Source organism: Amblyraja radiata, chromosome 15 (assembly GCF_010909765.2).
Source record: "Amblyraja radiata isolate CabotCenter1 chromosome 15, sAmbRad1.1.pri, whole genome shotgun sequence".
NCBI lineage: Eukaryota > Metazoa > Chordata > Chondrichthyes > Rajiformes > Rajidae > Amblyraja > Amblyraja radiata.
In genome coordinates, this window is record NC_045970.1 from 25,117,510 (window position 1) to 25,138,848 (window position 21,339).

Genomic DNA, 21,339 nt, shown 5'->3' on the forward strand with positions numbered 1-21,339 from the left:
CCCTTTTCCAATATGATAAAGACAAGCATTAGCCATTTGTACAGCTTTCTCAACAGTCTGGTGGGCAAAGGAATTATGGTGCAATGTCAAACCACTTCATCCAAGAAGCCACCAGGTTGAATTCCTGGTCACTGGAGCATTGGATGACCTCAGTCACATGGAATCACTGCTAACTGATGTGCAGGCCAAGTGGACAAATTATATAACAAAGTTGAACATTTGAATCTGCTCCTAATTAGCTCCTCTGACTTGTGCTGCAAATGCACACAAACATCACAACTGAGTGCTTGGAAAAAAAAGTATTTCTTGGTCTGTTCACTGGTTGTTACTGCTGACTGCATTATAAATACAGCCTTCAGCGATATTTTCTCTTTCTAGACCCGGTATGGAATATCCATTATAATTAATGAATAACCATCATCATCGGTGATCACTCAAAATCAAGAATGATTGTCCTCCTGATGGGTTCTTCCTGTGGGTCTGCAGATGGCTGAAGAGGTGACCCTGCAGCCATAGGCTTTTGTGTAGTGTTCAGATGCTGGTTTACACCAAAGATACACAAAAAGATACACTGCAGTAATTCAGCAAGACAGGCCGCATCTCTGGAGTGGAGGAATGGGTGAAGTTTCGGGTCGAGACCCTTCTTCAGACTGAGTCAGGGGAGAGGGAGACTAGTAATATGGAAGGGTAAAGTGAGAAAACAACAGGCCAAAGCAGACAATGATCAAAGAAATGTAGAATGATTCAGAGAGAGAGAGAGAGAGAGAGAGAGAGAGAGAGAGAGAGAGAGAGAGAGAGAGAGAGAGAGAGAGAGAGAGAGCGAGCAAAGGATATTAGAAGTTGTGTAAGGAAGAACGGCAGATGCTGGTTTAAATCGAAGGTGAACACAAAATGCTGGAGTAACTCAGCTGGACAGGTGGCATCTGTGGAGAGAAGGAATGGGTGATGTTTCGGGTCGAGACCCTTTTTCAGACTTGAAGTTGGATGCCTGTACATGATATCTTTTAACATTAAGACTAGTGCATGAACAGCCACCATGTGCTCCTTGATGGAGACAGACCCGGGCCCAATGGCGTGAACTCCATGACGGTTGGGAGTCTCTCCCGACTGCAGTCTTCTTCCGCCTTTTCAGGCGTGGTGATGCTCCACCCACTGGCCAGCAACCATTATCCGCCTGTTTCACCGTTGAGATCTTCTTGGGCCGCACTTTGTCAGGAACCATCCCATCACCCTGCCCAGCATGGGTGATACTGCCAGGAGCATAGCTCCAAGCGATTTAGCTGATAATCATCATAAACACAGCTCAATGCAGTTAGAAAGGTGATTCAGTACAATCTCTTCAGCTTTTACCCAAACATGATGGCAGCAACATTGTAGACACACCAACAAATTAATGCATTCATCGGATATTCCAGCGAGTCAACTTGACATTGTCTATGTGCAGACAACATCTTACTGCATTAAGCGAGTCAAATTTGTGAACGGTTGTTTAATTAACTGTTTGCTGAAGAGCCTTGCATCAAATGAAGCGGAGTGAATCAGAGCTTTTTCAGTAGCTCCACGTTGCCTTCTTGCACACAATTGAATCACTGTGCTTCATGCAATGTTTTAATACTGAAACTATTGCAGGAGAAGCAATGCTTTGACATTTACAGCAGTCACTTTTTGTCTTTCAAAGATTATTCTGAATGATGATGACCATACCACCTGGATAGAGAATCAATACATTCAGTTAGATTTACAGCTCAAATCTCTATCACCCAAAGATCGCTATCGACCTTGTTGAGAGTTTGAAAAGCATTAGAGGTTTGGAGACTCTGTGGTTTAACTGACGGACGTACCAACCCCGATAATGGTCATTGTGGCAAAAGACACCAAGCACAACGACTGTTGCAGGATCTTTACTGTACTGTAACCTTTGTTACTGTATTTTTCTCCTAGTATAGATGAAGATATTTCCATAGATCATTATCAAAACGTATATGTATGAGGGGCCATATGAAATTTATGAATTAAATATTCATGACTAAATGTGGCAGAGTTTTTAATGTCACATTTTTGGTGTCCAAAATCGTGGGAAAACGATGAAAAGTTGTCTGTTATGAAAAAGGTTTTTGACTTTAGATCTAGAAGTTATCCAAGTTATATCTGCGATTTAAGGTTTCACATGATGGGTTTGTTAAGAACAGTGTATTGGTGCAAAAAATTGAATACTAATCTTGTTCATCAAAAACCCTCCAGTATTGTTAAAACTTGAATGGAGATTTTGGCCAATGCACTCTTCAAGTAAATCTGAGTAGGCAGGTATTTATAATCCCCTTCTACCTTGCGTTTTTTTTAATGGGGGGGGGGGGGGGGGGGGGATGTTAAATCACACGACTACACACTAATTACTTTCCAACAAAGGCACTTTGGCTTGTCTTAAATGGCCTGCGCAGCATTAATTAAAACAAGTTTTTTTAATTAAACGCAATACAAGAAAATGTAAATACACGTAACAGGATTACGAATACCACTGTGCTAAAATAAATGGAACCTTGAGACAAGCCTTGCTGTCGGATAGTCAGGAAACAACTTTCACCTTGTTCTATTCTCATTTGTGTGTCTTTTCTTCGAAAAGGTTTATTTATGTAACGTTATCAACAAACCATTTCATTCATAACCCCCCCCCCCCCCCCCACCATATTCAGACAATCATTCATGCAGGAATTTCCTTTCAACTTTGATTCTCCAACACATTAACAAACATCATCTCAATTCTTGATTTGACATTTTGATATAAGTGCAACCAGATAAATTATTATCACAAGAGGACTGGCATTGAGCCATTTAATCTTTGACCAGCAAATTGAACAGTTTTCATACTTTAAGAGCTAATCATCCTAATAGAAATTCTTAGGTTTTATACTTTAGTGCAATTATAAACAAGCAGTACAGGACAGATAATTAAACAGCAACTATTTTGCACAAAACAGGCAAAAGTTACTTTATCTGTGCAATCAGCAATAGCCCATATCCAAATGTGTCAGTTAGAACAAAACCAGAGCACCCAATGTTATTTTCAGTTGTGGTACTGCTGTATAACCTGACTGGTCGCATCAAACAAAGGCAGAGTATTTGCAGCAAGACTCTTCAGTCGTGCATCACAAACATATCCAGTTGGTACTTGGACTTGCGGCAAACTGAAAGAAATCAAGGGGAGTCCAAATGAGCTGCAACCACTGCACTGCTCCCTCCCTCTAAGGTGGACTACACACAGACTGAAAGAAACATCAAGCCAACAAGTTGAATATAATTGGTAAGAAGAAACTGCAGATGCTGGTTTAAACCGAAGATAGACACAAGATGCTGGAGTAACACAGCAGGATAGGCAGTACCATGTTGCCTGTCCCGCTGAGTTGCTCCAGCATTTTGTGTCTAAATTGAATATAATAAACTGCTAGTTTTTCCACGAACCATTTCACATGGATGGTTGGATTGCCTTTAGTTGTGGGATTTTGAATTTAAAGCTTGCAGTCCGCTGACATGTTTCTCTCCCCTCCTCAGAATTACTGTCCTCAGGCATCCACAACACGGAAAAATCTGACAGTGACTGACTCGCCATTTTCCAATTAAACTGTAGTCACTGCTCATATACTTGCACTGACACAAAAGTGCCAATATTTCTTAAGATGGATGGCTAAATTACCTACTTTTGTCAACAGTGTACCTTAAGCCATTTAAAAATGTGGACCAGATTAGTTCAGTGAGGGGCACAAGAGGCAAGGGTGTTTTGTGCAAAGAGAGATGAAGACATGACAACATTAGATTAATGAATTTATAAACACAAAGAATAAGCGAGTTTGGTATAGGGGGGTTGCACGTAAGGTAATCAGGTCAAAGGGCGTGACGCACGGAGCAGCTCAATCCATGTGGAGGACATGGCAGCCTACCGCATACACTTAATGCACAAAACGCGTTCTTTCTTACCCGTTAAAAAGCGCCAAAATGGTCAATTTTTGCGCTGTAAATACTTTTGGAAATCGGGGTAACTGTGAGAGACATTTATCCTACTTCAGAATTCCAAAAGTGAGGAGAAATTATGGTAGAACTGAAGGGACAACAACAGCTAAAGTGGTTGGCGAACATTGGCCGTGCAGATATCAAGATTGACTATATTGGGAATTATCGCATTTGCTCACTACATTTCATCAACAGTAAGGCATTATTTGTGTTTTCTTGATTCCTTTGGTATCTTAAAAAGTTTCAGAAAACTGTTGATGAAATGCAGTGAGAAAACACGATAAACTCCCAATATTTTCAATCTTGATATCTGCACGGCGCTGTGGGTGACACCCTCCCCCGACCGCGGGGACAGACGGCCCGGGGTCCGCGAGCGTGGAGAACGGATGATGGGACAGAAGAAGGGCCGGCTGTGCTGGCAGCCATAGTAAATGCTTACCTGACATTCACCGCATGTACTCCAGTTGGCGTTGCGTGGCAACAGTATGCGTCATGGGTCGTGACCTCGGCTGCCATGCAACCTCCCTATTCCGACTGTGCATGCCCACGTCATAGGCTACTCACTATAAACATTGTTGGGAGACGAGCTGCTGTGTGTGTACAGACCTTCATTTCATCCGTATTTTCCAGCTTTGAATCTTCAAGGTAAGTAAATACAGCTTTCAAACTATGAATTAGTTGCATTTATTGTTCCTTTGTACAAAGCTACGAGGATTTTGTTGTGTATATTGCTTTATGCTTTGGCGAGTGAGCGAGGTCGTGCTGCTGCGCGTGGCCTGCGTTTCATCCATGGTTGGGTCTGGGCCCGGGTCTCCGGCGCTGTTGTGCAGCTGCTCGGCCGTCCACGTCCCCTCCTGGGTGTCCGGGGGCAGACGGAGGTGTCCAGAGTGGCCCTGGGCTGGTGAGGCGCCGGACCGGGCATGCAGCCGGCGCTGGGACTGGAGAGGCGCTGGCTCCATCTCAGCTCTGCTCCAGCTCCCAGGGTGGGCCGGGGACTGTCAGCTGCGCCTCTCTCCTTGTCCAGTGATTGTCGGTTGGCCCCCTCAGTGCCGGCGGGGGCCAAGTGCCGGTCATCGGTGGGGATGCACACGGGGTGCTGCAGTGGCACGGCGGGTCGGGCAACATCTCTGGAGAAGGGTCTCGACCCGAAACGTCACCATTCCTTTTCTCCAGGGATGTTGCTTGACCCGCTGAGTTGCTGCAGTGTTTTGTGTGTATCCCCGTTGATGGCTCATGCTCGGCTTTCGCTGGCACCGGCAGCTGGATGGGGCAGGGGGTGCGGCTGGCGGTCCCAGCCCCTTCAGGAGCGGGTTCCTCTGGAGTTGGAGCGGGATTGGGCTGGAGTTGGCGCTTCTTCTCCGCACTGGCAGTGGGCCTGGGGCTGCCAGGGAAGGCAATAAAGTTCAGTCAACTTCCTCTTTATTCACCCATGGTCGAGGCCTTTGAGCCCTCTATGGCAGCCCGATGTTTCAGGCCCTCTCGCCGGGATGATCGGAACTCCAACATCGGAACGGAAGAACACACTCAGTGACCTGGAGTTTCCGAATTGGCCTCTTCTTCTACTGAAGTGTGGATGGCCATCGGCTCGCTTGTAGCTCATCCGCCCTATGACAGATCTTGTTTTCGGTCCTGCTGGGGGTCCACAGCCTCCTCTACACCTGGCAAACCAGGTGGGGGACACTGTTTGGTCGCCAACTATCTGACCATGGAGCAGGTAGCACAGGATTACATAGGAACTCCCCCCGACCTGACCAAAATTATGAATAAAGATAACAATTTACACACAGTTTATACAGCCAGCGCTTCATTCGCTTTTTCTTTATCGCGAAAGACATTCGATAAATTCCGTGCGTTTTTCACTTATTTATGAAGTTTTTGCTTTGTATGTATTATATTATGAATAAAGTTTATTTTTGAAATAAAAATGCAGATCGGATAACAAGATGGCAAGCTCCACCCAACTATAGTTACCCAACCAGATGCAACTAAATTTAAAGTAGCTCTTTCTTCCCAATAACCCTTTCTGGCTTAAGCCCTCCCTTCACCACCTCCAGTTTAAATTCCATTTGGAATATTTTGGAGGACCAAGAAACCAAGAACCAAGTTCAGCAAGACCATGCAAGTAACATGACGTATGACATGGAATTTCCTTAGAATCGAAAAACATTCCATCGAGTTTGCTAGGAAGGAACTGCAGATGCTGGTTTACACCGAAGATCTGATGTCTGAAGGGGTTTGAGCTGAAACGTCACCCATTCCTTCTCTCCAGATACTGTCTGCCACGCTGAGTTACTCCAATATTGCGTCTATCTTCCACTTAAGTTAGTAATCTAAAAAAAAAAAGCATCTGTGGCAACTTAGTCTTATGATAATAGTTCATTGAACTGAAACATTGCTTCGCTCCACAGATACTGGCGGTCCTGCTGTGTATTTCCAGCGCAATCCATTATTATTTGCAGTACAAGTGGGTCGTTCTCCTTCATTTATCCCAGTGCATTAAAAAAGTCAAATTCCAGAATAAAGGACAACTCTGATGCAAAGAACATTTTCCTGCCCAAATGACAGATATTGTGAAAGAATATATTTTTTAAAGTAATAGCCAGCTAATAGTGTCTTCATTCACTGAGGTGTTTGATTTCTTTATTTGCAATTTATTGAATGAATCACAAGCTAAAATAAATCATGCAAATTTATTTACTTAAAAATCGAATGATCCTCGGATGATCCTCGGAAAAAAACACCTTTATGATTCTTGCTCACTTTCCTTACTTCTTTTATTTCTACCTTTTTTAAAGCTCGAAAAACGAAGTGGTACAACAAAATGTAATAAGATTTATGTGATGTGTATTACTGTAATTTACTGTACTTCTAATAAAAAAAAAAAAATTTAAAAATAAAAAAAAAAAAAAAAAAAAAAAAAAATAGAATGATCCTCGGATGATCCAATGGAGCCAAAATTCACAGGAAAAAGCTGTCTTTTAAAAAATATATCGTTTCAGCTTTTCACGCGGTTTCATTAATAAACCAAATGTTCATTTTCTGTAAACTGCAAATCCATTAAGTTTGTCATCATGTCTGTTTGCACAACACAGCAATTAGCTACAGAAGGTTGTCATGATTCAACAGCTTGGATTGAGTATATTTGGAAATGAGTGTGTCAATCCTATTATAATTATTAATTATTATTATTAGTCTCATTTTATCTATTCAAACAAAAATGATGAGCCCTACTTTCACGAGTTTCTGTAGACTAAAACGTTGGTTTTAAAGCAATGCTCATCAACTGCAGCCTGGAACGATTGCAATGCCACAAGCTCAACTGCAGTAACATTTTCAGGTGCTGTGTAATAGTTGGACTGGGAAAACACATACAATAACCATGGATTCATTTTACACTTGAAACACAAAATGGAATCTATTCAGAGATGTAAAATTAAATGGATATTGCAGGCATTATTTCAAACGAGAACTACGCTTCAGGAAGACCCACTCTCGGGCAAATGGCAAACAGTTTTCAGTTAAAATTTAAAAGGTCAGCTTTGTAAACAAATAGTGCTGTCCGAGTAGATGCTACTCAAGAGATTTGCAAATCTACACGACCTTGAGGCGGTCTTGTGTGTCACGCAAGACAATAGCACAATGTTAATCACTTGCATCTGATATCAACTACATTAATTTGCAACAATATGACTGAGATCAAAGGATGCTTTCCCACCAGGCTTTCGTCATTTGGCAAATCAAACCTGGTCCTGCTCTGTCCAACAATAGGGACAATTTTATCACCTCTCACATTAGTAACTTTGGATGTCTAGGGTCTGTCCTCAGAAACTTCTAAACCATCCATGTGAATTACTTCGCCTAGGAGCTTGAATTCAGAAATTACTAACCCATGGTTTAAGAAGGAACTGCAGATGCTGGAAAATCGAAGGTGGACAAAAATGCTGGAGAAACTCAGCGGGTGAAGCAGCATCTATGGAGCGAAGGAAATAGGCAACGTTTCAGGTCGAGACCCTTCTTCAGACTCAAAGGTCTCGACCCGAAACGTTGCCTATTTCCTTCGCTCCATAGATGTTGCCTCACCCTCTGAGTTTCTCCAGCATTTTTGTCTACCCATGGTTTAGTTTTGTTTATTATTGTCACGTGTACAGAGTACAAGGAAAAGCTTTTAGTTGTACACTATCCAGTCAAAGACAGTACATGATTATAATCAAGCTGTCCACGGATACAGATATAGTGTACAACATTTAGTAAAATATATCATAGTTAGGGTAAGAAGACAGAGGCCAGGGGAGGAATGGTTTCATTCGAGCTGGGGTGTGCGACCAGTGGTGTTCCGCAAGGATCAGCACTGGGACCTCTTGTTTGTAATATTTCTAAATGACTTGGACGAAAATATAGCGTAGGAAGGAAATGCAGATGCTGGTTTAAATCCCGTCTGAAGGTTCTCGACCTGAAACGACACCTATTCCTTTTCTCCAGCGATGCTGTTTGACCCGCTGAGTTATTCCAGCTTTGTGTCTATGGACGTAAATATAGATGGGTTGGTTAGCTAATTTGCATAAGGCTGCTGTCAAAGATACAGCAGGATATATCAGTTACAGATCTGGGTGGAGAAATGGTAGATGGAGTTTAATCTGAGCAAGTTAGAGGTGTTGCACTTTAGGAGGTCGAGAGGAAGGGGAAAGTATGCAGTTGTTGGCAGAACCCTTAACATCACTGATGTACAGAGGCATTTTAGTTTAGTTTAGAGATACAGCACGGAAACAGGCACTTCGGCCCACCGGGTCCGATTCAACCAGCGATCCCTGCATATTAACACTATCCTCCACACACTGGGAACAACGTCTACATTTACCAAGCCAATTTCCCTACATACTTAGGAATTTGAGGACACAACCCTCTGTATTTCCCTGAAAGTGGCAACACGAATAGATGAAGTGACAAAATGGTCTATGTTATGCTTGTTTTCATTGGTCAGGGCATTGAGTATGTGGTGTCAGGAAGTCATGCTGCAGCTTTATGGAACTTAGGTTAGGCTACATTTGGAGCAGTGTGAAGTTCTGTCACCTAATTATAGGCAAGATGTGAAGGTTTGGGGAGGGTGCCGAAAATGTTTTCCAGAATACTGTCTGGTTTTAGAAGATATATTAGCAACAAGGATAGTTTGGACACTTGGATTATTTTCTCTGAGTACTGGAGGAGAGACCCTATATAGAAAAATATAAATGTATAAGAAGCAAACCATCATCTACATGTATCTATATCCATCGGCGCCAAATGCCATAATGTAGGACAAGTATTCCTTCCCCATATGCTTTTTAACAACCTTCATTTGGAATTAAACAGTGGGCATTTTTCCTTGGTTGTCCTCTTTGAAAGGAAAGATGTAACTGGCATCAAGTACTGCCTCCAAATCAAGTTAACTAGTTTATTGGACATGCACAAGTGAGGGGCAGGTACAGTGAAAAATCTTGCTTGTAAGACCATCACAGGCAGAGAGTCACAAATTAAACTACACACAAAACACAGTTTCTCAAAGAAAGATTGCGTATATTTGAATTTGAATTTGATTCCTTTATTGTCATTCAGACCTTTCGGTCTGAACGAAATTACGTTGCCTGCAGTCATACACAGTAACAATAAATGACAAAACATACAATAAACACAAATTAACATCCACCACAGTGAGTTCACCAAGCACCTCCTCACTGTGATGGAAGCAAAAGTCTTAGTCTCTGTCTCTTCCCTCCTTGTTCTCCCTTTGTGCTGAGGCGATCGATCCAGGCCGAAGATGCCGCCCTCCAGTCCAGCGGACCTCCATGGTGATGTCGCCGCTGCCGAAAGCCGGAACGCCGTCTCCGCTCCGAGTAGGCCCGCCACAGCCTCAGCTCCGAGTCCCGCTGCAACAGCTCCGAGTCCCGCTGCAACAGCTCCGAGTCCCGCTGCAACAGCTCCGAGTCCCGCAGCCCCAGCTCCGGGCCGCTGCATCAGCTCCGAGTCCCACTGCAACAGCTCCGGGCCGCTGCCTCAGCTCCAAGTCCCGCTGTCTCAGCTCCGAGTCCCGCAGCCCCAGCCCGCTGCATCAGCTCCGAGTCCCGCAGTCTCAGCTCCGGGCCGCTGCCGAAAGCTGGAACGCCGCATCAGCGAGTCGGGCCACCGTTGCCTCGGCCCCGAAGTCGGCCAGCCTCGCGTTGGTAAGTCCTGGCTGGCTCTGCCTCCGGAGCCTCGAGGTCGGTCGCAGGTTGGAGACCGCCAGCTCCGCCATTAGGCCTCAGCGCAGACGGAGGCAGAGAAGGGGGATACGACAAGAGAAAGTCGCATTCCCCCGAAGAGACAAAAAAACATGTTTCACCCCCCCCCCCCCCCCCATAACACAACCCAACAAACTAAAACTTAGCCAAAACAAGACAAAAAAAAAAAAAACAAAAGTAAAGTAAAGACAGACGGACTGCAGGCGAGCCGCAGCTGTTAACAGCGCCGCCACTTCCGGAATGAAAAGGCATTTCGTTGTATAAAACAAGGCATTGCTGCCTTGTGTGTTTAATGTTTGGGAATTACCGGGCCATGATGAAACCAGTCAGGATACTTTCTACAGAACACCTGTAAACGTTTGAGCACTCGGCGACCTGCTGAATTGCTTTAAACTTCTAAGTAGAGGGGCAGATGTGCCTTCTTTGTGATTATATAAATATGCTGGGCATAGGACAGGTCATCCAAGACGTTACTGTCCAGGAATTTGAAGCTGCCGACCCACTCAGTCAGGTGCGCTCTCTCTCTCGCTCTCTCTCTCTCTCCTCTATGCAGATTCATCACCACCCGTGATTTAGCCAACTGCAATGTAGTCGGCAAATTTATGGATGAATTGGAGTGGTGCTTAGCCACATAGTCATTGGTGTAGGAGGGTGGAGCAGGGGCCTGAGGAATGCAGCCCTGAGATGCATCTGTGGTGGTGAGTATGATGTTAATAATCTGCACTAATCATGGTCAGCTGAGTATAGAAGTTGGGATGTAATGTTAAAATTGTACAAGGCATTGGTGAGGCCAATTCTGGAGTATGGTGTACAATTTTGGTCGCCTAATTATAGGAAGGATGTCAACAAAATAGAGAGAGTACAGAGGAGATTTACTAGAATGTTGCCTGGGTTTCAGCAACTAAGTTACAGAGAAAGGTTGAACAAGTTAGGGCTTTATTCTTTGGAGCACAGAAGGTTAAGGGGGGACTTGATAGAGGTTTTTTAAATGATGAGAGGGATAGACAGAGTTGACGTGGAAAAGCTTTTCCCACTGAGAGTAGGAAAGATTCAAACAAGGTGACATGACTTGAGAATTAAGGGACTGAAGTTTAGGGGTAACATGAGGGGGAACTTCTTTACTCAGAGAGTGGTAGCTGTGTGGAATGAGCTTCCAGTGAAGGTGGTGGAGGCAGGTTCGTTTTTATCATTTAAAAATAAATTGGATAGTTATATGGATGGGAAAGGAATGGAGGGTTATGGTCTGAGCGCAGGTATATGGGACTAGGGGAGATTATGTGTTCGGCACGGACTAGAAGGGTCGAGATGGCCTGTTTCCGTGCTGTAAATTGTTATATGGTTATATGGTTATAAGTCATGGATCCAATTGCAAAGGTTGGTACAGTGGCCCGGGTCTTGGAGTTTAGTGATGAGTTTGGAGGGGGTGACACTGTTGAACAGAGTTGCAGTCAATGAACAGCAGCCTGACATGTGTCTCTAATATCCAGATGGTCCAGAGCAATGGAGAGCCAGTAAGATAGCATCTGTTTATCTGTTGTGGCGATAGGCAAATTGAAACAGATCCAGGTAAATTCCGATACACGAGTTGATTTGCATCAAATTGGGCAAATTCACAGCTTAACCACCATAAATGAAACACTTTCGGCCAGGAGGAAAACAACAGACCAAAATTATGCTGTTGCTAAAACCACAATTAATCTCAGTAGCTGTTCAGAAACAAATACTATAGTCCACTGGTGTCAGTGCATACAGGGTTCCCAATGACTAAGTGGCAAAGGCACAAAATAATGTTAATTTCATCTACAGCCTGCTGTTTCCACCCTTCTCCTACTTGGGTGGAATTAATTACCAACTGAGAGCAAAAGTTGTAATTATAAAACAAGGCAACACGAAGACTAAATACCAATGAATTAAAAAGGCTTTAATTACAACATGCGATAAGAATGGGCACACAGCAAATCAAGCTCTTCTATTAAAATTGAGTTGTCACTATAATGAGACACTATCACACAGCATTACACCCAGAGTAGGTGGAAAATAAATATACTGAAAACCTAATTACATTGAGTTGGGTGTTCAGGAATATATCAGTAAGCAGCTCCATGGTGTTTTTGCACTGTTGCACTGCGTACAATAAGCAAGTAACTTGCTTTTTATTTATTGAAATCATATTCTATGTCGCTCTTCCAGGGAGATGCTAACTGCATTTCGTTGTCTCTGTACTGTACACTGACAATAAAGTTGAATCTGAATCTGAATCTTTAACCACTGCCATGCGAGAGAATTTTACGCTTGTCAATATTCAAAAATAAAATCAACCAATATATATAAATATTACTGCAAGTTTCTTTTCACAAATGAAATCCAAATGCTTAACTGCAAACAGACACAAAATGCTGGAGTAACTCCGCGCGTCAGGCAGCATATCTGGATCAATGGAATGGGTGACGTTTCGGGTCGAGACCCTTCTTCAGATTACAGCACAGACATTTAATCTGCAAGGTAAATTTGTCTGTTCTTTAGATGCTATGCGACGTAACAGAAAACAGCTCTCTCAGCCAGCTTTCTTTCTCCCACCCTCCACACCCCAACACAATTAGTCTGAAGGGTCCCAAATGAAAAGTCACCTAGCCCTGTTCTCTGGAGATGTTGCCTGACCCGCAAAGTGCAAAGTTTCATACTACTTTAAATATTTGGATCGAATTTACCTTTAGTAACCATGATGCAACATCCAAAGAACAGAATCTAAGGAGGCATCCCATCCAGACCACGAACCAGTGCAAGCCCTTTTAGACCTCCTTCTAGCATTGTGTAGCCGATCAAATCGCAGGAGGATGAGGGGTGATATTTTTTATATGTGTACAAAATCATGAGAGAAATAGATCGGGTAAACAAAGTCTTTCGCCCAAAGTAGGGGAATTGAGAGCCATAGGACAGAAGATTAAGGTGAAGGGGGAAAGATTAAATGGGAACCAGAGGAGTTTTTTTTTTACACACACAAGAGGTGGTGGGTGTATGGAACAAGTTGCCACAGGAAGTAGTTGAGGTAGGTACTATCACAACATTTAAGAACCATTTAGACAGGGACATGGATAGGATAGGTTTAGAAGGATATAGGTCAAAAGCAAGCAGGTGGGACTAGTGTATATGCGGCACGTTGGTCGGTGTAGGCAGGTTGGTTCGTAAGGCCTGTTTCCAAGCTGTGTGCCTCCATGGCTGTTCAGAAAATCCACCTTCCTTTGCCCGAAACCCCAGGAGTAGTCTTTACCACAGGAAAAAAAAATCAGCGAGTTAACCTTTCCATGAGAAGATTTCTTTCAGCCATCTCTTACTTCCCAGTTTTACAAGTAATCCAAGGACAAAATGTGGGTGATTTTCATACCAATTATATCCCACAATCCATTCCCTTGGAGATTTTAATCCCTTCAGTCTGAAAGCATGCATTACTTTTATTTGTTTAAATAAAATGTGATGGCATTGTAAGAAAGTTAACAATTTAATTTGGCTGAGATTAATTTGCACATTCTTTACCAAACATTATTCAAAGCAACACCCATGATATTCCTTTCATCATGAAAGCCAAAGTAAATTAAATGTCAAATAGGCGTAGTCGGTGGAATTATAAATTACAATCCTTGTATTAACTTGGCGGCCAGAAATACAGACCAATTTAGACCGGAAAATATTAGATCTGGCGCATAAATTTATTATGGCGTAATCTTCATCCAGGATTACTATTAAATTAGTGTCTGACATCAGAATTTGTAGCGTGGTACACAGCACAGAATTTTGTCCAAGGTTACAACAGCATTTTGATCAACTGGGAAAGTGGGCAAAGTAATAACAGATGGAATTCAATACAAACAAGTACAAATTGGTGCATTGAAAAGTTAAATCAGAGGAAGAGATCCACGTGAATGATAGGGGCCTCAGGAAGTGTTGTAGAACAGAGTCTTAGATGTACAAGCACATAGCTCCTGAAAGTAGCGATACAAGTAGACAAGGTGATGAAGGCTGTTGGTTGCTCGAGTTGGTTGGCGGCACTAACTGCAAATGTTATAGGTGCAGAGGATATGGGTGAGACTGCACCTGGAATAATGTGTGCAGTGCTGGTCACCGCATTGCAAGAAGGATGTGATTAGGGTAGTGAGCATGCAGAAAAAAAAGGGGAAAAAAAATCAAAAAAATAAATCACAAGAATGGTATTGGGACTGCAAGGCTAGCGTTATGAAAGACTAGATCGGCGGGGCCATCTCCAGAACAAGGAGGCCGAGGGATGACTTTGGAGGTTTATAAATTCATGATGAGCATAGTAAAATGGATTAACATTGACATTGAATTCTCCCAATCTTGCTAGCCCTTGCTGTCTCCTCCCCTTCCTTAACCCTCTAGCTGTCTCCTCCCACCCTCCCATCCGCCCGCCCTCGGGCTCCTCCTCCTCCTCCCCTTTTCCTTCCTTCTCCCCCCCCCACCCCCCATCAGTCTGAAGAAGGGTTTCGGCCCGAAACGTCGCCTATTTCCTTCGCTCCATAGATGCTGCTGCACCCGCTGAGTTTCCCCAGCAATTTTGTGTACCTTCCAGTAAAATGGATAGTCTGTTTATCTCTCGGGTAGGATGGTTAAAATGAAGACATTTTTTTTTTTGTTCTGTCGAAAATGTAATCTCGACACATGGAAGTTCATAAGTTCTAGCAGCAGAATTAGGCCATTTGGCCCATCAAGAGTTTATTGTCATGTGTCCCAGATAGGACAATGAAATTCTTGCTTTGCTTGAGCACAACAGAATATAGTAGGCCTAAATAAATACAGAACAGATCAGTGTGACCATATACCATTGAAGAGTTTAATAGCCTGATGGCTGTGGGGAAGTAGCTATTCCTGAACCTGGATGTTGCAGATTTCAGGCTCCTGTACCTTCTACCTGAAGGCAGCGGGGAGATGAGTGAGTGGCCAGGATTGTGTGGATCCTTGATGATGCTGGCAGCCTTTTTGAGGCAACGACTGCGATGGTCGGGAGGTCAGAGCCGATGATGACCTGGGCAGTGTTTACAACCTTTTGCAGTCTTTTCCGCTCCTGGGCACTCAAGTTGCCGAACCAAGCCACGATGCAACCGGTCAGCATGCTCTCTACTGTGCACCTGTAGAAGTTAGAGAGGATCCTCCTTGACATACCGACTCTCCGTAATCTTCTCAGGAAGTATAAGCTGATGTGCTTTCTTTATAATTGCATTAGTGTTCTCGGACCAGGAGAGATCTTCAGAGATATGCACGCCCAGGAATTTGAAGCACTTGACCCTCTCCACCATCGACCCGTTGATATAAACGGGACTATGGGTCCCCATCCTACCACTTCCAAAGTCCACAATCAGTTCCTTGGTTTTACTGGTGTTGAGAGCCAGGTTACTGTTCTGGCACCATTTAGTCAAATGGTCGATCTCACTTCTATACTCTGACTCCTCTCCATCAGTGATACGTCCCACAAGAGTGGTGTCGTCAGCGAACTTGATGGAGTTCGCACTATGACCGGCTACGCAGTCATGAGTATAGAGTGAGTACAGCAGGGGGCTGAGCACGCAGCCTTGAGGTGCTTCCGTGCTGATTGTTATCGAGGCTGACACATTACCACCAATACGGAGAGACTGTGGTCTGTAAATGAGGAAGTCGAGGATCCAATTGCAGAGGGATGCGCAGAGATGTCCTTACTAATCAATGACACCCTTACTAATCAAAATTAACCTCCAGCCGATGCCTGTGCTGACTTCAAATGTAAATTAGATGAATCCCCATCTGCCTTCCATAGCAGATATCCCTTCATTCCCTGCCTGCTCACATGCCTAACCAAGTGTCTCTTCAATGTTGCTATTCCATCTACTTCCACCATCTCCCCAGGCAGCCTTTTCCAGACACAAATTAATGCAACGGATTAATAGCATATTAAATCTATGAATCTATGAAACGAGTGCAGTCTATTAAAACGACAATGTCACGATGACAAATTCTAGCCAAGATAGTGGAGGCAAAAGAGTATTTGAAGGCGTATTTGAAGGCAGAAAGCAAATCAATATTTTCTATTAAAATGAATCAGGGATACACAGAAGTCACTTGTGTTTAACATGAGCACAACAGGAGAATGAATTATTAAAACGTTGTACAATTTAAAGAACTGAAGGCATCCATTGTCTGAAGGGCATCCTACAACAGCGCTTCTAATATTCCATGGGGGGGGGGGGGGCAACTGAGAGAATAGCTTCCAATGTTTTGTTTCTATAGGCAACCTGTCATCAAGACAAGCAGAAATCGATTGCAGTGCAGAAGAGTAGAATACATTAACAAGCAATAAGCTCTTTCAGGAAGGCAGTTGCAAACTATTGGGATAAAACAGGCATCAGTATGCAGGTCTCAGCTGTACGTAACATCTATCACTGATTTGGATGAGACAAAATATTATGTCAACATTTGCTTATACTAAACAGGGTGGGATTTTGAACTGGGAAGAGGATGCAAAGAGGCTTCAAGGCGATTTAGACAAATTGAGAGCCAAGTCATAGCAGATACAGGACAATGTAAATAAATGTTAAATTATCCACTTTGGTATGGAATGTAGAAGACATTTTGTCTGGGCAGTGTTACAAGGCGGTGCCGCTATTCTTGTTCATGTCCATGCATGCAAACATCTGATGTAGCAAGCATTTAAGATAAATGGTATGCTGGCCTGCATAGCAAGAGGATTCACGCACACCAGTATGGATGTCTTGTTCAACTGTATACGGGCTTGGTGATACCGCACCTGGAGTATTGTGTGAAGTTTGTCTTCTTCTTCCAAGGATATCCTTGCCACAAAAGGAGTGTACCCAATGGATTATTTGAACAGCAGAACTGCCCAACAAAGTGAGATTAAGTCAACTAGGTTCATGTTCACTGGAATTTAGAACATCTCATTGAAACTTATGAAATTTTGATGGGGTTGCAATAGGCAGACGTGTTTCAAACAAACAGAGGATGTGTCCTCAATTAAGACGCCCAGAATGGGGGGAAATCAGTCTTGGAATAAAAAATACACCATGTGATGGAATAATTCCACGGGTCAGACAGCGTACCTGGAGAACATGGAAAGGCATCAGTTCAGGTTGGAACCTTTCTTCTCAAGTCTGAAAGCTGAAGGGTCTCGACCCAAAACATCACATCGCTTAAGTATGCTCTCCAGAGATGTTGCCTAATCCACTGAGGTACTCCAGCACTTGGTGACTTTGTGTAAACCAGCATCTGCAGTTTCTCGTTTCTAGTCTTGGAATACATGACATGACAAGAAATTTACTCAGAGGGTGGAGAACCTGGAATAAAAGCATGGAAACAGACCTTGCAACCCACTCATCCAGTTTCCCTTTTGTATTGTCATCAATTTACCCCACCTCTACTTCACCTATTATCCGCTAACACCAGGGGCAATTTACAGAAGCCAATTAACCTACAAACTTGCACAACTTTCGAACACAAAAGGAAAGTTGCTTAGTCACCCAAGGTCAATATCGAGCTCCAGACATTCAGGTTCAGATTCAAATTCAACTTTAATTGTCATTGTCAGTGTACAGTACATAGACAACGAAATGCAGTTAGCATCTCCCTGGAAGAGCGACATAGAATATGATTTCAATAAATAAATCTATTTACATGCATACAGTCATAGTGTTTTTCCTGTGGGAGGAGTGTCCGGGGGGGGGGGGGGGTTATTTGCAGTCACCGAGGTACATTGTTGAGCAGTGTGACAGCCGCAGGGAAGAAGCTGTTCCTGGACCTGCTGGTCCGGCAACAGAGAGACCTCTAGCGCCTCCCGGATGGTAGGAGGGTAAACAGTCCATGGTTGTGGTGAGAGCAGTCCTTGGCGATGCTGAGCGCCCTTCGCAGACAACGCTTGCTTTGGACAGACTTAATGGAGGGGAGCGAGGAACCGGTGATGCGTTGGGCAATTTTCACCACCCTCTGCAGTGCTTTCCAGTCGGAGACAGAGCAGTTGCCATACCATACTGTGATACAGTTGGTAAGGATGCTCTCGATGGTGCAGCGGTAGAGGTTCACCAGAATCTGAGGAGACAGATGGACCTTCTTCAGTCTCCTCAGGAAGAAGAGACGCTGGTGAGCCTTCTTGACCAGAGTTGAGACATGGCACTGTGGAATTCAAGTACAGAGGGCTCCAGAATCAAGGCACCAAATAACCTTAAGGAAACAGATGAACTTCCATTCACAGTGATCAAGTATGAGAAGACTGTAAGAATGTGGTAGGAATTAGAGGATCAGCCACAATCATACTGGATGGTGGAGCAGGTGCAAAAGGGCTGGATGCCCTACTCCTATTCATATATTTTAGTGTTTGCTTCATAATTATGAAACAAGCATTTTAGGACAAATGAGAAGAAATGTGTTTTACCCAGTGGGAATGAATTTGCTACCCCAGAGGACTGAAGTCTCAGTCACTGAACACATTCAAGACAGACACATAGATTTAAGATATCAAAGATTAGTGGTTAATGTAGGAAAATAGTGCCAAGGTAAAAGACCAGCCATAATCATAATGCATGGCAGATGCTAACAGAGTGGCCTGCACATGCTTTTATTTCTTAAATTCTTATCCAGTAATCTGATCAGATTGAAAATAAATGGCAGCACATCGCTTGCTGATTGAAATGAGTGATGAATGGATGAGTTTTTGTTCTTGCAGCATTGACATGCACTTAATCATATCCAGAATAAATTGTTTCAGTTGCTATTGGTCAAAGGTTCCAAGATTTCTAAAATTCTAGCTGCAAATCAAACTAAATGAAAATGTAGTGCAGATTCCGTATCTCAAGCCCGGTATTCTGACAAAAATCTTCTAATGCCAGATTCTACAAAACTGGTTATGTGCGAGATAATATTTGCAAGATCCTCAAAATATGTAAGCATTGAGCAAAAGTATTACTGCTGTCACTCAAACATCAGTCTTCAGTCGAGCCTTACCTGTATGAAGCTGAATCTTCCCAATCACTCCCTCCACCAGACCTAAGCAAATAGGGTTCCAGGCCAGCAGCAAATCAGTGGCTGTTGAGAAATAGATTTGTTTTAGTTTATAAGCAAATAAAAGCAGGACACAGCAATAAAATAGGTACATTAACACAGTGGAATTGATGAGAACTCAAATGACTTAGTGGTTGAAAAAATAATTCTAAATTAAATGTGCTCAATGTATTCAGTGAAAGTCAGAACAAGTGTTGTATTATAGTACAATAAATCATTACAATATCAACTGTCGAAAAAGTGCTGTGTTTTCAAGCAATGATTTGAATAAATGCACAAACAAAAATCATCTCTGCTCAATTCAAGCCAAATTTATAGCACATTTGAGGGAAGAATATTCAAAGAAGCGTACAAAGGCATTTAAAAGAGAAATCAAACAGGCAGGTTATTTTTCACAGACAAGTACGTGTCTTAGTCGAGCTTGCCTCAGGGTAACAGTGGTGAAAAAATAATCCTGGTGTAAGTTATCCTGTCAAGAGAGGCAGGCTGTCAGTGAGAACGCTGGCTGCATGCCCTTCCATCAGCTCCAAGGACAGGATGATAAACTGGCCAGCAAAAGTAATTCATTACCCTTCAAACAGCAGCACGCTCCACCTCAGCTAATTGAAAAGGAGTCATTGATAAACAAGCCACAAAATGCATTGGTCTTGAATCTTTAGAATGTTTATGTGCCACAGGACAAAGAGCAGAATGGTACCATGTAATATGTAACAACAATTCACCTTTGCACCGCCTAGTCCACAAATGGAATTTTTCTGCTGGGGACAAGATAACAAAAGACAATCAGCCTCTTGCCATTTAATCATACTAATACACCGTGGCAGTTTAGAAAGAGCTGCCCAACCAAATCCCACCCTTAACATTTGATATGCAGCCTCAGGGCCTGGCTCTTCATTGACACGTTAAAAAAATACGTGATTAGAATCCATCCTTTCACAGCAGTATATTTCATACCCCTATTCCTAATGGTTAGACAATTTTCTTCCTCATCTCTCAATTATCCTCATCTTCCTGTAGAACCAAAGAACTGCAGATGGTGGTTAATACCACTAAAGGATACAAAGTGCTGGAGAAACTCAGGTCAAAGCAGCATCTCTGGAGAATATATGTTATGTTGAGATCCTTCTTCAGATCCTTCATCAGTAGGGTATACCCATCCTACTGCCTCCCAGTTTCCACAGCATAGAAAATCTACCGTTTGCTTCGTTTAAGTCTCAATTTGACACCCATCAGCCTCTTCCATCCAAAGAAAATCACCCCAGCCTATCTAATCTTTCCTCATGCCCAAGAGTCCTGACATGTTTGTGGATCACTTCAGCATTCATCTGGTACAAATTACATCAAACGGCCACAATTGTATACATCACTTAAGCAGTGATCCAATTAGCTCAGTATACTCTCCTTGCACAAGTTGGATTGTATATGGATTGTATAGGATAGGCAAAATTAAGCGTTGTGGCTTCAGCCTATTCCTTTTTCGGTCATTGATTATGTGAACGTTGTGTGAAATGGATACAGTGTTGGTTCATATTCACACAGATTGTAAAGTTTTGTTCTTTTTAATGTATGACCAAAATAAACTATTCATTCATTAATTCAAGTTCCCTATTCTTCTAGCCGGAAAAGAAGTGTCCCATGTGCCGTTTAAACATATAATTGACCAGTCTTGCTAAGCATCTATAGATATGCTCTCCAAGATAATTCTACTCCTCCAAACCCTTCTTTATTCCCATTTATTGTACATCCCCTTGTTACACCTCCCCATATTAATTCTTCCACACTGCACTGATTGTTTGGTCAATGGGCAGCAAAGTGTTGGATGAAATTCCATCTACATGGTATTGCATTCAGAAGCTTTCCTACGTACTCCACTCTCAATCATCTTGGATTCTATGGGGGGGGGGGGGGGTTTAAACCAAGCTGCCACGTGTGTTTGCCATGTGCAAACTTAAAAACCTTGCAGAAATCCATGTGGAATATGACACATGCACTACTCGCAACTCATTTCAAGCTGTCCGCAATTATTTCAAAATTGGAA

General features: G+C 43.0%; 1 protein-coding gene across 3 annotated transcripts in view; it reads right to left on the bottom strand.

The window, feature by feature from the left end:
• Nucleotides 1–21,339, bottom strand: part of inpp5f (inositol polyphosphate-5-phosphatase F) — a 170,335-nt gene that overhangs the window by 91,347 nt on the left and 57,649 nt on the right. For all 3 annotated transcript variants that reach the window (XM_033033831.1, XM_033033830.1, XM_033033832.1), the window contains one exon: nucleotides 19,245–19,325. In XM_033033831.1, coding sequence (XP_032889722.1) covers nucleotides 19,245–19,325 — 81 coding nt within the window. Of the gene's footprint in view, nucleotides 1–19,244; nucleotides 19,326–21,339 lie in introns of those variants that run through there.